The sequence below is a fragment of the Rhea pennata genome, chromosome 2, assembly GCF_028389875.1.
Source record: "Rhea pennata isolate bPtePen1 chromosome 2, bPtePen1.pri, whole genome shotgun sequence".
Classification (NCBI taxonomy): domain Eukaryota; kingdom Metazoa; phylum Chordata; class Aves; order Rheiformes; family Rheidae; genus Rhea; species Rhea pennata.
In genome coordinates, this window is record NC_084664.1 from 95,267,744 (window position 1) to 95,284,783 (window position 17,040).

At 43.3% G+C, this 17,040-nt stretch overlaps 1 protein-coding gene across 1 annotated transcript in view; it reads right to left on the minus strand.

Annotated features, from left to right (window-relative positions):
• Positions 1–5,199: 5,199 nt before the first annotated feature.
• PHACTR1 (phosphatase and actin regulator 1) overlaps positions 5,200–17,040 on the minus strand; it is a 306,637-nt gene continuing 294,796 nt past the window's right edge. The window contains exons 12-14 of the mRNA XM_062568046.1: positions 11,403–11,543; positions 7,989–8,065; positions 5,200–5,651 (exon numbers count right to left, since the gene is read on the minus strand). Of these exons, the coding sequence (XP_062424030.1) occupies positions 5,636–5,651; positions 7,989–8,065; positions 11,403–11,543 (234 nt within the window). The 3' untranslated portion in view covers positions 5,200–5,635. The remainder of the gene's footprint in view (positions 5,652–7,988; positions 8,066–11,402; positions 11,544–17,040) is intronic.

Below are 17,040 nucleotides of genomic sequence, written 5' to 3' on the forward strand. Positions count from 1 at the left end.
AGTTTAGCAACTTCAGAGTTACTGTAACCGTGATACAGAGCAGGTTTTAGGGATTGAGGGGGGCAGTTTGGTAAACAGTAAATGCCACAGCTTGCGATCAGTGTGTGTGGGGGGGAGAAACGCCTTTACCGTGCATGAAAGCTGCGCAGAGCCCCGGCGCCGTGGTGGCGCGGCGCCTCGCGGGTCTCCTGCTGCCACCTGCACGCAGCTGCCCCTCGTCTGCTGTGCCCACGCGTGCTGCCCTGCTGCTGGGCCCGAGGGATGGGCGCCACGAAAGCCAGCTCAGTGCTTAACCGGGCAGAGTTTCCCAGCCGCGCGGCGACCCATGTTGCGGGTTTCCCTCCCCTCCTCCCCCCGGGGAGTGCGGCGAGAGGTGGCTGAGATGCCCTAACTCCAAGGCAGCTAAATCAAAGCAAAATGATGCATGGATCTCCGAGGATGGCGGGGGGGGGGGGGAGGGACACACGACGACAGTGGCTTCAGGTTTGTGTTTCCTGGGTGCTGACCAACCTCCTCCTCCCAGCCCGGCCCCGCCGGAGTCGCACGGTGCAAGCTGCGGTGCCCAACTTCCGGGGCGCACGGTAGCACCAGGCCCCCTCTTCCCTTCCAGCCACGTTTTTGAAGGAAACAAGCCCCAGCCCGCTGCCACCCATGCTGCAAGCCGGGCCTGCCCGAGACGGCCGTACGCTCCTGCCGCGGCTAGCGGCCTGCGTGGCTTAGGGGGCAGTGAAAATCTACCCAAATGCAGACACACAAACAGAAAAAAGCCCAGTAACAAAGTTAGGACTATGTTTTGTGCCCTTCAACAGTCTCAGCAATGAGAAGGAGCAGAATCTGGTCGGTTCGAGCACGCGGCCCTTCCGCTTTTGTGTAACACCGGCGGCTTCCAGGGGCCTCAGCGCAGGCAGCCGCCTGCACCTGCGGGCTGCAGTGAGCTGCTTCAGGACAAACCGTTTCTTGGGCATCAGCGTTATCTGCATCATGAATTATGAGGAATAAATAGCCCAAGGAGAGCCGTTACCTTCCGCACTTTCTGCAGATGACCAGGAAGGATGTTAAAAGGCAAATGCCTACGCTCGTAAAGGAAGTCTCTCCCCCCCCCCCCCCCAAAAAAAAAACCCTGCCCCTTCTCACTGAAGGGAGCAGCTTGCCCCGGCTCGAAATGCTCTGCAACTGCTAAAGCTACTCAAAGGAGAAAGAAGGAGGGGGGAGGGAAAAACAAAAAAACCAAAAAACCTAGACCAAAAGCGGAGGAGGAGGAGGAGGAGGAGGCCTGTGACATGAAAGCAGCTGGGGAGCAGGCGCGGGCATGCTGCAGCCCTGGAGCCGGGCATGTGGTGCCCCAGGGCTGCGGGAGAGCTGGGACCTTCAGTTACAAGCATCTGCTACAGCATCAGTCACAGGGATGGAAGGTAATAAAATACACAGGCACGGGAATGATTTTTTTCTTTTTTTTTTTTTTAAGGAATTTTTTTTAAGAAACTGCATACATCAGAGACAAACAATAATTTAAATACCATGCAGTTTCAGTATGTACAAAAACTAGGACATAGAGATCCAGTTTAATTTCTTTCTAGTTATTTACATAGTTTTCATACAGCCATAATCTGTTAAATTACAATACTGGAAGAGCACATGATTGACAGTCACCACACTCACTCCTATACAAAGACAAACTATATACATATACTTGGATATCAACTGGAAAATGCAACTGGTGCTGGAGTACCTGGGACACATGGGAAAGCAGGTCATCTGCCCGTCACCTCCTCTTTCTTTGCAGAAGTTGTTCCAAGCTTGAGCAGACTGAACACCTGGAAAAAAAATCATTTGTCCTCCCCCCTCCCCTTTGCTTTCCTGATTTTTACTAGCCTAGTCATCTCCCATGGCTATTTATACAAAGTGGTTTTTATTTGCAGGCACATTAGGGAGTCCCTGTTCACATATGACTTTGGGTCTCCATCTCACCCGGTTTTCTGTGAGTGCAAGCCTTCACTGGGTGGTGGAAGTGCTTTCACTCTGTTGGTTTATAGTGTTTCCACTGTACAGATGGCACTGTAGAAATAATGAATGGTGAGTTTGGTGACTGGTCACGGTGCTGAAAAAGTGCTGGGGTTACATGTAAGCCTTGGGCTGAAATATGTTCCTGTAATGAACTTACTACCCAGTTTCAATGACCATAAAGTGGTTAAAAAAAAAAGGCTATTTATTATATTCTTCTTTTTCCCCTTCCTTCTCTTCTTCCTTCCTAGAGCATGGACTAGAAATTGCCTCAATGCAAAAGCCGGCTTGAGCCCTGTCCCAAAGCACATGCAACCTAAAATGTTTTTTTGACTTGCAAGTGCATAACCAATGGGGGTTGGGATGGGAAAAGGCCACGGCGCTGACCTTCCACTAGTCCTAAGTATGTCACCAGGTCCCTGTCACCCTCTCCTGGCAAAACTGTAGGTGGGAGGGAGATGCCACCATCATGTTACCCTTGATGTCACTTTTTGCAGCCAAGCAAAATGTTCTACACTTGCTTTTTCAAGCTCACAAAAACAGATTAAAAACCAAAGACTAGTGGTTCCCCAGTCTGCTCTCAGCTTCCCATGAATGCCCGAAGGAGCTGAGTATGGGTATGCAAACTGGGGACACACAGCAGTGGTCAGGCACTGAAAGGTTGTTACATCTCCAAAGAACACCTTGCCAAGGCATAACTTTGCAAAATACCCAAGCCAACTGAAGCTATAACTAAGCGAAGTGCCAGTTCTGCTCTGCAATGCTTGCCACAGCATTGAACACTTTATATGGCTTCTTGCCCCCCTCCCCGTCCTCCTTTTCAGTGGCAAACTTGCAGGGCAGGGGCTTATTTAGGCTACCAGTCTGGCAGGTGCAGGCACCTCCAGGACCCATGCCACAAGGGAAAAGTGACGCTGGCCACGAGCCCCCAGCGGCATCAGTACTCACGATGGGCTGACAACAGCAGCCTGCTCCTTCTACCTCGTGTTTCTTCACATTAATCACAATCCCCAAATCTCCCTTGTTCCTCCCACCAGCTTCCTGCGCCCTGCAATTTCTGTCTCTCTGGTTCCTTCAGCCTCACTCCCTGTCACACCGAACTGCCATGGCTAGTGATGCTGGGGCCTCCCGGAAGCCATGCCGGGGATGCGAGGGCTGGCTGGGATGCGAGGGCTGGCTGCTGCTTAGCGCAGCAATGCCGCGGAGCCCCTTCCTAGCGCGCAGTGCGTGTGGTCAGCAGTCAAGAGCTTTATTTTCCCTTTTTAAAGCTGTAATGCAGTCTTGGTATGTGTGCAGGCATATGTGAATGCATTTAAAAACACAAACCCCAGGCTTACAGGAAAACAACCCCCAAAACACTGTATTCCTAGCTAAGAAGTGCTCTGTCTTTCTTTGTTGCACGGAGCTGAAAACATTTCACATTAAAGGCTTCCTCTGCTGATGAACTAGTATCTAAAGCAGTTGTGAGCTGGTGATACAGGGATGCTTATCCGGAAATCATTACCTGGTCTCGGAAGAATAGCATATCAGAGGCACCAGAAACCAGCTGGTTTTTACTCTCCTTTGTAGCATCTTCCATTCTACAACAGCCAAGTGTTGTTTAATAGCTAATACTCCACAGTGCTGCGTGGATGGCCACAGTTGAGCATGAATTGCTTCCGCTCGTCTCTGATGGAGTGCAAATCTGTGAGGTATTGAGTACTGCTAAGCCTAAATGGAGTCAGCAAGCCTCACTTCCCATGCCGTTTAGGCAAGCTGAATGCGACAGCAACTCCATGGGCTACCCACAAGTCCTTTTGCTTTACTCCCACAAGCAGAGGAATGAGACCGAGGCCTGAGAAGGGGCAGAAGTGCTTGGCACTATGCAGAACTGGCCACAAAATTCTCACTTGTGAGAAGCCTCCTGGCCTGCAATCGGTAAAGGACAACTTTCGCATGGCATCGGGGAGGTAGAGAGGGAGCACAGAAGAGTGGATAGTTACATGGAAGACAGTGAGAAAGGAAAAAATAATAAAATAATAACAGAAATAACAATACTGTAGTAAAAAACTTTGGCCTCTCTGTTCAAATTTTCGAAGTAAAATAGCTATTGTGGAAGAAAAAAGATATCCTGAAGTCATAATCTCGAATTTCTTACAGTAATGTTGCTACAGTGCTTTGGACCATTGATCCAAAACATGGCATAATAGTTTCTTGTAAGAGCTGGAAAGGAATCCTAGACAACATTTGCTGGAGCTTGCTGGCATTATACTGGTTAAGGACTTGATTCTGGAAGGCGCTGGCCTAAGTTCAGAAAAGCACTTGTATGTGTTCAGCTTCAGTTAAGCCTGTGAGATGCTGTTGAATTTGGTGAGACTATTTACATGCTTACTTAGTGTTAAGCACACACTTAAGTTGGCAGGTAAATCAGGCTCAGAGTGACCAGCTCTCTGAGCTGTACTTGGTCAGTTTGTGTGTTAAACTACTGTAATAAAAATAAATTAAAACCAAAACAGAACACCCCTGGATTTCTGTCCTTATGCCTCAGCTGTAGACACCAATGTCAAGTCTCACCATCCATGACAATGCAGCAGACTCCTTTTGCTAAGCCAGAAAACAACTTGTCACGCAGGAAATGAGAAAAAGCACCTTTTTCTCAGTGCGGGTTTAGAGTCAGTTCTTTACACACCTGATACAGAGAGGATGAATATCCCTAATCGAGCCCCAGTTCCGCAAGTCACATATCACTCTGTAAAGCGGGTGGGAATCCAAGCTTGTCTAACTGCGGGATGTGCGTCGGCTCTCATACAATCACGAGGCTTGGGCGTAAGACAAACTACGAGCTAAGTGAATGCCATGCAGTGACCATGAAGAGATGGTTTTGCTTGTTGTCAGCATTCCTGCCACTTACTGCTAATGGGTTCATAACTGGAGTTAGAAAATTATATTTGAAAGAGATGAAAAATAAACAGTTGCTAGAACTGAATCAGCCTTCAGTAAGGAGTCCTGTTCTTTTAAGGTAATACCTCTTACTTCTTGGAAGCCAAACAGTGCCCAAGAACTGGCCATAAGCTTCTCCAGGGAAAGCAAATGCCTTTCTAGTCAGATGACGTTCACAGATGGGCTGGTCCGTAGGGTAGTTCTCCACTGTCCTCATAAGGTGCTCACAGACTGAAAGGAGTGTTTGGTCTAAGTGCTTAGCGTCATAGCTGCAGGTCCATCGGAGACTTCACCCAGGCCAGTGACTCCCTGAACAGCATCTCAGGGCTCTCTAGAGTGGATGACAGAGGCTTGTCAGGATGAGGGTGCCTGAAGATGAAATGGATGCACCACCAGCTGGGCTTGAATATGTATGGCAAATCCACATGCCAGGAAAGTCTTATACACAGATGCCAAGTCTTCGCATGATTCCCACCAGGGGTATTTTCTGTTAGTGAAGCTTGAACCAGCAGGTCTGATGATGCTGCAGTACCCATCACATGTAAATACAATTTTCTTTCTTTTTTTTTTTTTAATATTTATTTGTTACTCTTTTTTAAAAAGGCAGTTCAGAAGATTTACATTGTACATAACAGGGAAGTGAATAATACCAGCACTTATGGTTCCTTTTAGTAATGTTTTGAAGATGGCATAGTAGTCAGGTAGAGTTGAACTGCTACGGTCTATGAAACCTAAAAGACCAGAAAAAAAAAAAAAGGAGAGAGCACAAAATTATGAGAAAGAGAGAACATCCTCATGTGCATGTTGTATATAAAAAGACTACAAAACTAATTGCTACAGTGCTACAGTGACAAAATTGGGCAGCTAGATTCCTGCAGTACTGATAACAGTCCTGTAGGCACTGTGGACCCAGAATAGACATTCAAACTTCCTCAGTCCTTGCCGGACTCATAGCTCAGAGTCATTAGCAGTTTGCACCAAAATCTACCGAAGACACTAAGAAGCTGTGGATCCACCTTATCAGACCCCTGTGAGAGTTATTTCAGGTTAGCTATTGCTTTTTCAGACCACACCACGCCAGATTCCAAGATAACTGTGTGGTTTGGATAAATCTTTTTTGCTCCTCAGCTAGAAAATTTTACAAGCAGTTCAAATATGATTATTCCTTAACATCTGAGTGTAAAGATACATGTAGGGCTCCCCTACTGCCTCCCTTTCTGCATGTACACCAGGTGTCAGGAGGCCCGCCTGTGTCAGTGGTGCGTAAGTGTTTTTTAAGCTTTGATTTTTCACTTCATCATGAATTAATTAATCCATCCCACTAGTAAAGCAACACTCACTTTCTTTGCTCAGCTCGTGTCACTGCCTAATGACATGAATAGCTCATTACCTTGCTAATGATTTTATAATGGTGATTTATCTAAGTTTGTTTAAGGAAATTGCTCAATTTTATTTAAATGTGATTTGTTCAAGTGACTGTTTCCTGAGGCCACTTGTCTAACCAATAAGTCCTGCTGAACTTTAGACAAACCTTTATTCCAATTTCTATTATAATGGTCACAGCTCTGGGTACTCCTGGCCAAGATCTGAGTGAGTCAAAGCTACTTGACGGCTTTCAAACAGAAAGTGAGTGAGCTTCAAAGGGCGACTGCTCACCCCAACACTGAAAGAGAAACAAAATACTGCCCACAAAGCTACAAAAGCCAAACAGCTGGACAGACCTCTTAAAACTAAAGCAGTCTTTATTTTTGTGGGATGCTAAGTGTCTCACGGAAGCCAAAGAACCTCAGCTCCTTCTAGCAAAACACCTTCAAAACAGCCTAACACCATTCCTATGTTAGTCAGTGATACTCCCCTACTGGAGGGTGGGTTTCGTGAATCAAATACCCTTCAACATTTCAGCCACTGGGGTCAATAGATCAAGACTCACGCAAACCTAAAGCTATGTAGTTCACTGCACACCCTAAAGCTTCGTCCAGACTTCATGGCTCAAAGGCAGCTTGCTTGACTCTAGCAACACTTTGCTACTGCAAACTCCAATGAAAACATCCTAGCACATGACAGGAAGTAGAAGGGATATCATTTCTGCAGGGGAATGTATGCATAATACATGCAGTTAATGCAATTATTAATTTATATACATAGAAGTCCCCTAATACAAATTTAATTTTGCCTTAAGCTTTTCTGTATTTTTCTTAAAAGTATTAGCTTCATTTTTTTATGAGTACGTATCTGATGACTGTATAAATGCAAGGGCAATGCCAGTTTCCACAGATCCACTACATCTTACTCTCTTTAGTCTTGAATACCTAAAATTGTTTTTAATGTATAACAATGACCGTAAACTAATGTTGATTTGCAAAGGTCTGACTTCAGCTGAAGTGCCAAGAATTTAGCTCATCTCAGACTTAAAGCCAGAGCAGACTCAGCACAGACTGTGCTAGGGGAAGTGTCCTGACCTCCCAGGGAGCTCAGACCCCATGCTGTCAGAAAGAACAGTTGTTACTGTGGGGTCTGGGATAATTCAGACTTTACTTTTTTAAACAAAAATGCCTGAGAGTATAAAAGATAGTGTCTCTCTTTACACATTGCTGATTTTACTGTTTCACCACTGCATTGCCTATGGCAAGACTTGGAGTACGGGGCTGAGTAATCTATGCACAGCAAGTGCGTAGCATGAAATAGCTGTACATTCAGCATGATTTCATTTGCACTCTCTCTGCAGTACAGTTACACCTTGCTGTGGACTTGCTCTAGAAAGGGAGTTTTCTGTGTCCTTCCCATCTTCAGACACCAAAAATATTTATTGCAACTATGCAACTAGAACTTGACATTCAAAAAAAAAAAAAAAAAAAAAAAAACACACTTTCCTAAAGAGATGCACTTTCCTAAAGAGATGACACATGTAATGGCAGCATGAGCTTGTCTGTGCTTTTTTTACAGCCTGTAATTCTAAATGTTGTCTAGACCTGGTAGTGTGCTCACTGGGTGTTTGAGAAATGCTGCTGGGATTTTTTGGAAAACAACAGTATTCATTGCTTGTCTTAAAAAAATTAATCTCAACTTACCTTGTAAGATGCCTACTTAATTCATGAACTTCCATTTCCGTGCTTTTAAATTCATTAAGCTCTTTTCGAATGGCTGCCTGCAAAGGACAAGTAAACTCATAAATGTATAAATCAGCAAGATCAAAGTAGGTTCACTTTGTTCTCTAAACAGTATATTAAAAGTGAAGAAATCTTACATAACATTATCAGAGAAAGAGAAAAGCATATAAAAGGCTTTAAAATGTGAAAAAGAAAAGAGATAAACATGTTCCAAATCACATAAAGGGAAGAGACAAATGCTTCACTGGAATACATCAATTTGAAAATATATTGTAGACAATACAGAAAACTCAATTTTGGCTTATTATGTAAACACTTTCATGTACAAAATTCAAATTAGCATATGTATGAGGGAAAAAAATGCAATTGAGTTTCTCGAACAGTGCCTTCTGTTTCAAAGCTGGGCTGTGAGTAAATGTGGTCTGGATCTCATCAAAGTCTCATATTTGTGATGCCTCCCACCTTTATGTGAATTTCCTAGGGTGAAATGATCTAAAACAAACCAGGCTGCCTCGCCAGCTCGTTGACCATGGAATGAATCATAGAATGAAAAGCCTGGAAGGGACCTCTGCAGGTCATCTAGTCCAACCCTCAGCATGACCCATACGGGGATTGAACCCATGACCTTGGCATTAGCAGCACCATGCTCTAACCAACTGAGCGAAACCTGCCCCCCTAGAGGGAGGTCTGGCTCCCCTGCCCTTCCCTGTGCCTCTGGCTGTGCTCCTCTGCCTCTCTTCCTTCTGGCTCATTTGTGCTATTTGCTGAACTGCTTCAGCTCCAGCAGAAAATTAGCCACAGGTGGTTATATTTAGCACCAACAGGATAGCCGGTTACCTACAGTCTTTGCAGAGGGTGACTTAGAGGGACGCGAATGCTTGCTGCAGAGGGTGCTGAGCAGAACTGGCCCCAGGCCAAGTTAGCCTGACTTTTTTTGAGTACTGTGAAACTTGCAGCTTGCAAGTTGGCCTCACGGTGGATGTACCACAAGCCCAAGCAAGGTTGCTGCTGTGGCCGAATGCTCCTGAAGGTCCAAGGTGTGTGCCGCTCTCTTTCCATGTGATCCTGAGAACTGGAAGTGGCCTCTCCACTCAGCATCACTTGTGTCAGTCAGGAATTTGTCTCTATTAAGGAAATCTAAACTACTATAAAGAGCATTTTGTTACTTATGTAACAGTCACTGATCCAATCACCAACTACCATGACAAGCCCCATGTGATAGATTTTGAATGCGAGCTGTAGAAAAGGCCTTTTCGTTTCTATACAACCTTGTTTTTTTAATTTACTTTAGAAACATCCGTCAGGCTCTGCTTCCATCTACCAGTGTAGAGAGTTGGTTATGCAGCAGATCAGGGGCCTACCTTCAGCAGACAATTTGCTGCTTAAGTGGCTGTGAAGGAGGCCACACAGGCTGCTGACTCTCGCAGGACCTGCAATCTACTGCCCCCCAGCATCTCTGATGTCTTCGTGAGGTTTAATGCACCCTTTTTATTTCCCTAACAGGCAAATTTGGTAAAGATGAAGTGAGATTGAACCCAATTCCCTACATCCAGCACACGGAGCAAGATTTACCGACAAACAGGAAAGCCCATTACTAAAATCAGTTTTTGCAATAATTCTAGTCTATGCTGACCAATGAAGACAGTTACTGAATCACAGCTTTGGAATAAAATAATCTTTCATAGGGTGTTGCAGCTTGTTGATTCCAGTTTGTCTGACTATGTTTCCTAACAGTGGATACAGTGATGGGGAAAAGCAGGTGATCTGAACAGCACAAATCAGAATATTGCCACATGACCTCAGCCTGAAAAAAGATGTATCTGCTTCCTTACGCATGTAAGAAGCATTAATATTAGAATGTCAAACTGTATTTTCTTCTGCTTTACTGAGACAAGGTTCATTTGGAGAACTTCAAGCCTTTTGCTTTGTGAATTGTCCGTGCATATGTATTATAAAAAAGTAAAGATAACTTCAAAAGTACTTTTCACAGAATCACAGAATCAGTAAGGTTGGAAGGGACCTCTGGAGATCATCTAGTCCAACCACCTTGCTCAAGCAGGATCACCTAGAGCATGTTAGACAGGGTTGCATCCAGGTGGGTTTTGAATATCTCTAGAGAAGGAGACTCCACAATCTCTCTGAGCAACCTGTTCCAGTGCTCTGTCCAGTGCTCTTCCTTAATACTGAATTCTTTACTAGGCTACTTTTAATAACGGCACTTAACACTTCTCCTTTTCACAGACTCAGGATGAAGAACCACCTCTATGGACAGGAAATATTCCACTTTCCCAGCTAAGGTCTCTCCCTATATTTCATCCTAGACAGAGATCTCTCAAAGACCACAGAACTACTCCTCCCTCACCTACCAAATTGGATAATGTAACTGATAGATTGGTTAGGTCACTTGACTAAGATCATGTCCAACACGGTGAGGTAAAATGGGAATTTAACCCAATACATTATGCTCTGGGGGTAGTCCAGAAGGTTTTGCTTTTTTTCAGATCAGTTTACATCATTTTAACTTATCCAAAAGCTAAGCTGAAAAAGGCCTCTGTCAAGGAGAAAATCAGTGATTTCAAAACTGTAGAAGTGCACTGGTTAAATTTTACAAGTAAAACTGGCCACCCTTTCCTCTGTAGATAAAACCAAGAACACACAAACGAGTGGCATGGTCAGGACTCCTGCTTATTTCTCTATCAGATGTGATTCTCTTCGCTGCATGAGGTGCATAGCAAAGAAATATTCAGGTCTTGAATGCAGGAACCTGAAAGTCTTTAAAATCACATGGGCAGTGAAAGGCGACTGTAAAGCACTTATCAGACTCACAGTCCTGTTGTCATATGAGATGCTGTAAAAAATTTAAAGATTTCCATCTTTTTATGTGGTGACTGTCACCTCTCTGCTGGCGGTATGACATGTTGCACATACAAAAAGTGATACCCAGCCTGGCAAAAAGGCAAAACAGAACATGCTTGAACTATCAGTAAAGTCTATCTTTTTCCTGAGGTACCATTAAGCCTCCTAGGATGTGACTGATATTATTATTGGGCAGAGATTTAACCTCCTTGCCACCAATGCCCATGCCACAGACACCACTTGGTGAGAGAACAGGAGGTCCCACTAATGCTCAAAAGACAGGGCACTTGATACCAAGGATGCAGCTTGTATCCATCTCATGAGATTTCATTTTAATGGTTAAAATACTTTGTGGAAAAAGGCTGATATCCTGAGTGAGGGATGACCCTCTGAGTCATCGTGCCCCTCTCTGAGTGAGGGTTGAACCCTCCTGTCTTAATACTATGAAGAAGTTAGCTAGCTTCAGGGGAATGGAGGTACTTTTGCAACCTTCTGCAAGCTACTTTGAAATCTACTTACTTTGTCGGCGGCTGTGAGTCGTGTCCAGGGTTTGTCCGCCCGCCTGTCATAGTCTTGTGCGTCTGCGACTTCCACATAGTCACTGAAGCGAATGAGGATCTTTCTCTCACGTAGCTCTTCTACTGTGGGCCTTTGACTCAGCTGAGAGTTTGCAAAAGGAGTGGAAAAGGACATCAGAACTTCATTTTTAATTCACACAGTGCTGACTGAGGATTTATTTTATCACAACCTTCAACATAATAATAAGAGGGCTCAGACATTCCCAGTACCATTGAGTTTTATGACCTTCCACAGCCTTGCTATGTGGCTGATAACCTGCTGTTTGCTACAGCACCTTGTATATCATCCCACCTTGCTGCCAGAGCAGCAGATTACTGCTTGGGAAGTGGCTGCGGCTGGAGACCTCAATACCAAGCTGTGTTTGATAATCCCTCGCAGAATTTAAATGCAATGCAAGGAAGTGCACAGATATCCCAGAAAGAGACATGGACCACAACACAACTTAAAACTACCTACGCAGGCTGTATTCCCCCCATCTTGAGCTGCCGTGTGTGTTTTAGAGCTGCCTGTGAAGGAAAAGGCAAAGGAACTGAGCACATCCTATTCTGAATTAGGTGCAAAGGGTGAAAAACATTTCTTACCATTCTGATAATCTGCAGACTTGTCCTTACCTCCAGAAAAGGCAGGCAGGATGATGACTATTGCTTATTGAGCTTTTTGCTATATACTGCAGCTCAATTTTATGCCAGAGCATATTTGCTTTTTAACAGTTTACATTGCATATTACAAGCCAAAAAACAAAAAACAACAACAAAAAAACCCCAAATCTTCAAGGGTGGATTGTATCACATCAAGAAAATATGTTCATTGTTCAAAAGCATTTCTTCCAAATTCCATAGCAGAATAGGGAGCCACAGTTAAAAATCTCCTCTCAAATTAGAAACAGTAGTGACCTATCAGTCCACGTACTGTACAGCCAGTTACATAGCTAAGGACAGACATTGGCTTTTGGAGATCTCATGACTGTTTCTGAAGAAGGTACTATACATATGTGTGCATGCGGATATTGCTAGTGGCAAAAGTTTGTGCTAATCCTGCATTAGAGTGGAATATTTACAATCCTGATACATCTGGAAAAATACTCTTTCCCCACTAACAATTAACCAGCCACCATATCATGCTATTCCTACTCATTAGAAAAAGTAGAATGTGTGTTAAGTGTCAACATGTGAAATGTGTCAATGTTACAGGTGTGTTTTGCAATACTTCACTCTTGTGAATAGTGAAAGATCTCAACATTTCATAAAATGCTTGAGACTTTCTGCAAAAGATCTTCAGGATCTCTCTGATCCTGAAGAACAATTCTACCTTCCTCTCAAATCAAGTATCTTGGCAAGTGATGCAGAGGGATGGGCACCTGCTTTAGGTGACCCAGGAGGCCTGGGACAGAGCTAGGGACGAAAGATGTATCGGGTCTTGTGCCAGTGTTCTGTCTATGAAAAGGTCCTCAAATCCACAGCTTATACCACAGAATTGATGTATGGCCTCAAACCTACATATATTTACATACATACACACACAAAATATTCATTACATTAAACCAAAGTTTTAACTTTTTTAAAAATTTGTATTTATTTATTATTTATTATATGATCATAATAAATGAAAAGGACAACCACACTGAATGGGTATTTTTAAAAGTAATTAATAAAAGTGCCACTATATCCCCTATTAACAAACTGACCTGCTTCTTTTTCATATAATTGCAGAGACTTCCCTTGAGCTGCTAAGCACTGAGATCTCGCAGTAGGTGTGGACTACGCAGAGCACCCTTGTATCTTAATAATCTTAATGACTGTGAGAGCTGGGAAGAGGGCTTTGCAGAGCAAACTCCGTAAGTGGCTCCAGGGCAGGCATCAGTTCAGTGTCTGTGAGATCTCACCTCGGGATTTATTTTTGTAACATGTGAGCTGCAGTGTCTCAGGTCAAACTTACTTAATGCTACACAGCACTTCACACTGAAAATGAGCTCTGCTTCTCCTATCAGACAGAAAGAATGGGGAACCCTTGAAACACACAGCGAAAGGAAACATTCAAGGACATGATGAAGTTGCCTGTGTAAGGTGATGGTGCTGCAAGCAGGAAGGAAGGGATCCTAGGCACTGACCTGGACCCCCAGTTCCCTACACATTTTGTCAGGCATTATTGACACTGGTGAATTTTTCAGGGGTAGTTTAGGGAGAAAATTCAAGGAGAAGTTTCCTCAAAGAACAAGTAGCCTATGATAAGAATTTCACTATAAAAATTTGGCATGAGTACAGACATTTTTTTAAGCATGACAAAGGTTTTTTTTTTTTTTTTTTTTTTTTTTTTTTTTTTTAAAAAAAACTTCTGTTAATGCCAGAGGGATATATGTACCTGGCATTATATGTACCTTGGCATATGCATTTCTACTTACCTGTTTATGAAGATTTGTGAGCTGAGGGAGAAGGACGACTTTTTTTTTTTTTTTTTTTTGGGGGGGGGGGATTCCCCATTATTTTAGCGAAAATCAGGGCATTATGCATTTTGAAATAAGTGGATTTGTATTAGTATAAAAGCAGTGTAAATGAGGACAGAACTATTGTCTGGTCATGGGAGGTAAAGTTGTCCTTGGTTATTCTGGATCACTGAATATAAAAAGGCCACATTTCAAGCTTTGATACTAAGCCAATATGCAAGAGAAGGTTTAAAACAAATCCCTGACTTCTCAGCCTAGGAAATCAAGCAAACCAAAGTACAGTCACCAGGTAAAGTGGAGAGAAACGTGCTCTTGCCAACCTGCTTTTGGGATTTAGCCAAATCTGAGATGCTGAGTTTGCCCCTCTTCAGTCATAATGAGCTTGCTGTTTTGTCACTTCGTTGTTGCCTGCTTCGTTACTTCATTAAAATGTTATGGTTGTTTAATGATGAAATCAAGGTGAAAAATCACAGATCCCAAGTGGCAGCGTACACAGCTCCCATTCTCCTTTGCACCCCACCTTTTGTGGAAAGATGTGGGTCTGCACAGCTTTAACAAATGAGCAGCATGTGATGAAAATTGCCCCAAGCCCTTTTCCCTCTTTTAGGAGAAATGCAATTTATCCAAATTAGCAGCTAACTGTTTTTATATTCTAACCTTTTTTTTCCTCTTCTTCTCACCTGCCTCTAACTAGTCACACCTCCCTCAAGAGTTCATTATTTCAAACACCCTGCACAGATCCAAGCCAAGGGAGGTCAATTAAATAAATGATTGAACAGCAAGACATTTCCTAGCGAGGCATCCGCTTGCTCACCTGTGAACAGAGTTAAAGTTCTTTTGGGGCAAGAATTTAATGGGAGCAAAGATTTCACAGGCGTTAACGCATAGCCTTTAAGCAAGAGCCACACATCATCATTCAAGTTGTCATTATTACTGCTATGAGATTTTTAGTTTTGGAGGTAGGCCTTTGTGAAAAATTAACTATTGACTGTGGGGGATAGGAAGCAGTTAACAGCTCTGGAAACAGGGAGCATGATGCCATTTGAGAGAAGATAGGAAAAGAAGAGTTTTATTCTTCTTTGCAAACAGTTTGTAACATGTTCTGTTAATCTGAGGTAGGACTGTATCTCTGGAATGGGAGTCCTCATCGGGAGTTCAGGCTTGTGTTAATTGCCTTGGCATACAGCCCAATTCACTGAGGTTAAGAGAGGACAAATTCATTGTAGTATTTCCTGAGGGCACAAAACTCCTCATGGAGGGGACTCGGATCCAACAGTTCCCCAAGAAGGCCTTTGCACATTCACGTTATGGGAATGGGCTTGTGGGATGGCCTAGACCAGCGCTCAGAGAAGTCCCCTCATATTCACATGTCCCTCCTATCAAATCAGAAGTCCATATGTCCAAAGTAGCTAGCTGGACCTCAAGCAGAAAGAAGAGAGAGCAACGAGTTTATGCAGAGGTTATACTATGGGTATGCAGAACCCATCTTTCCTTCCTATGGGTGAAGGGAAATGAGTTTAAAAGAGACGGTACGAAATTGAGTTTGCCTCCTTTTAGTTCTTTGAACAGCAGATATTCCCTACCACTGGTTAATTTGGAGTTAGATGAGGCTGAGAGGATGGTAAGTGCTTAAAGGGGCAGCTTGTTATATGTCACCTGATTAAAAAAATTTTTTTTTGGACGTTGCCTGTCTAGATGATAAATTCAAGAAGATATTTATTGATGACTTTAGTAAGGCATCTAGACCCAGCAAGGTCTGGGTCTAGGTATTCTACTTATCACAGTATGTCGTGCAATAGCTCATCATCATAATACTGCAACAAAACGTCAGTTCTGAAGGAATTTTAAGAACAGCTTTTTAACGGATGAAGTAGGTTGTTCCCCTAGAGTTGGAATGATGCTATCAAAAATCAGGGACAGTAGCAATTTTTACAGTGTAAGATCAAAAATCTTTTCAGTAGCTTCTCCAGGACCCATTTCCTTCTTATTATCAACTATACACGGTTACAAGAAAGCAACCTGGCATACTTTCCTTATGCCGAATTTACCCTGTAGGCATTTGTGTGCACTAAAACCCAGTGAAAAGAGAGAGGTCTGCTGGGAAAAACATTTGATATGCTCAATTAAACTTCTCCTTGATCTCAGGTTTAAAATCCGTTGGTAATAAGACTTAAATATAGATGGACAGAAGGAGTTGGCCACTCTTCTGTAAACACAGAGATGCATCTGAGCTATATTCATGAAAGGCAGAAGTGGGGAACAACAACAGCTTTTGCAGGATTCACTCAGTGCTTAGCATTTCTAGGTGTTACATATCCACTTGCACACTTTATTTGCTTCTTTCCTCTGGTGATTTCTGAGATTTTCTGACAGTACGTTTGGTAGGCAAGATTAAAATTTGTTGTTCTTTCATTAAAAACACAAGGTGTCACTACAACAATTAACTACAGTTTAAAAAATAATCAAAATCAATCAACGCTGAGTCATGCTGCTACCAACCTCACAAACATGCCAGGGGTGTGAGGTGGCGGGGAGGGAATTCTTGTTTGGGAAGAAGCCAAAAAAGGCTAAAAGGAATGTGACCTGGAATGTGGATATGAACATTAAAGAGCAGACTGCCAGGGGATCGGACTGACACTCTTCTTGCCATTGTTCCTACTTAAAAGCGAGAACAAGACAAATACCAAAAAAATCTTAGAAAACAGCTACTGAAATTTCAAGGAGTAGACACAGCTGCAATGCTACAGCAGTTTGGGCATTTTAGATTACCACAGAGCTGAGACCTCCACCTGCAATGGATAACTCATACACTATGCAGCTTTCCTACAAAACAGCAGAGGATGGGATGGGATGTGTATGGTGATCATGCAGGCTGGGTTAGCAACCCCTCACATCTCAGGCAGCAGATTGTGTCTGAGTAGTTTTGCATTTTATCTATCGCAGCTGTTCATCAGATGGCACTCATGTTTGGATTGGATTCTTGTACATGTTTACTCTTCTATGTACAGTGAAACTGAAAGACTGGTAAAACAGTATTTCTCGTTTCTATGCAGAGCTGAAGGCCCAAGAAATATCTGCAATGCAGTTAGTTAGGTTCTTTTCTTTCAGACAATGCTATCAGGGGATGTGAGAACATCC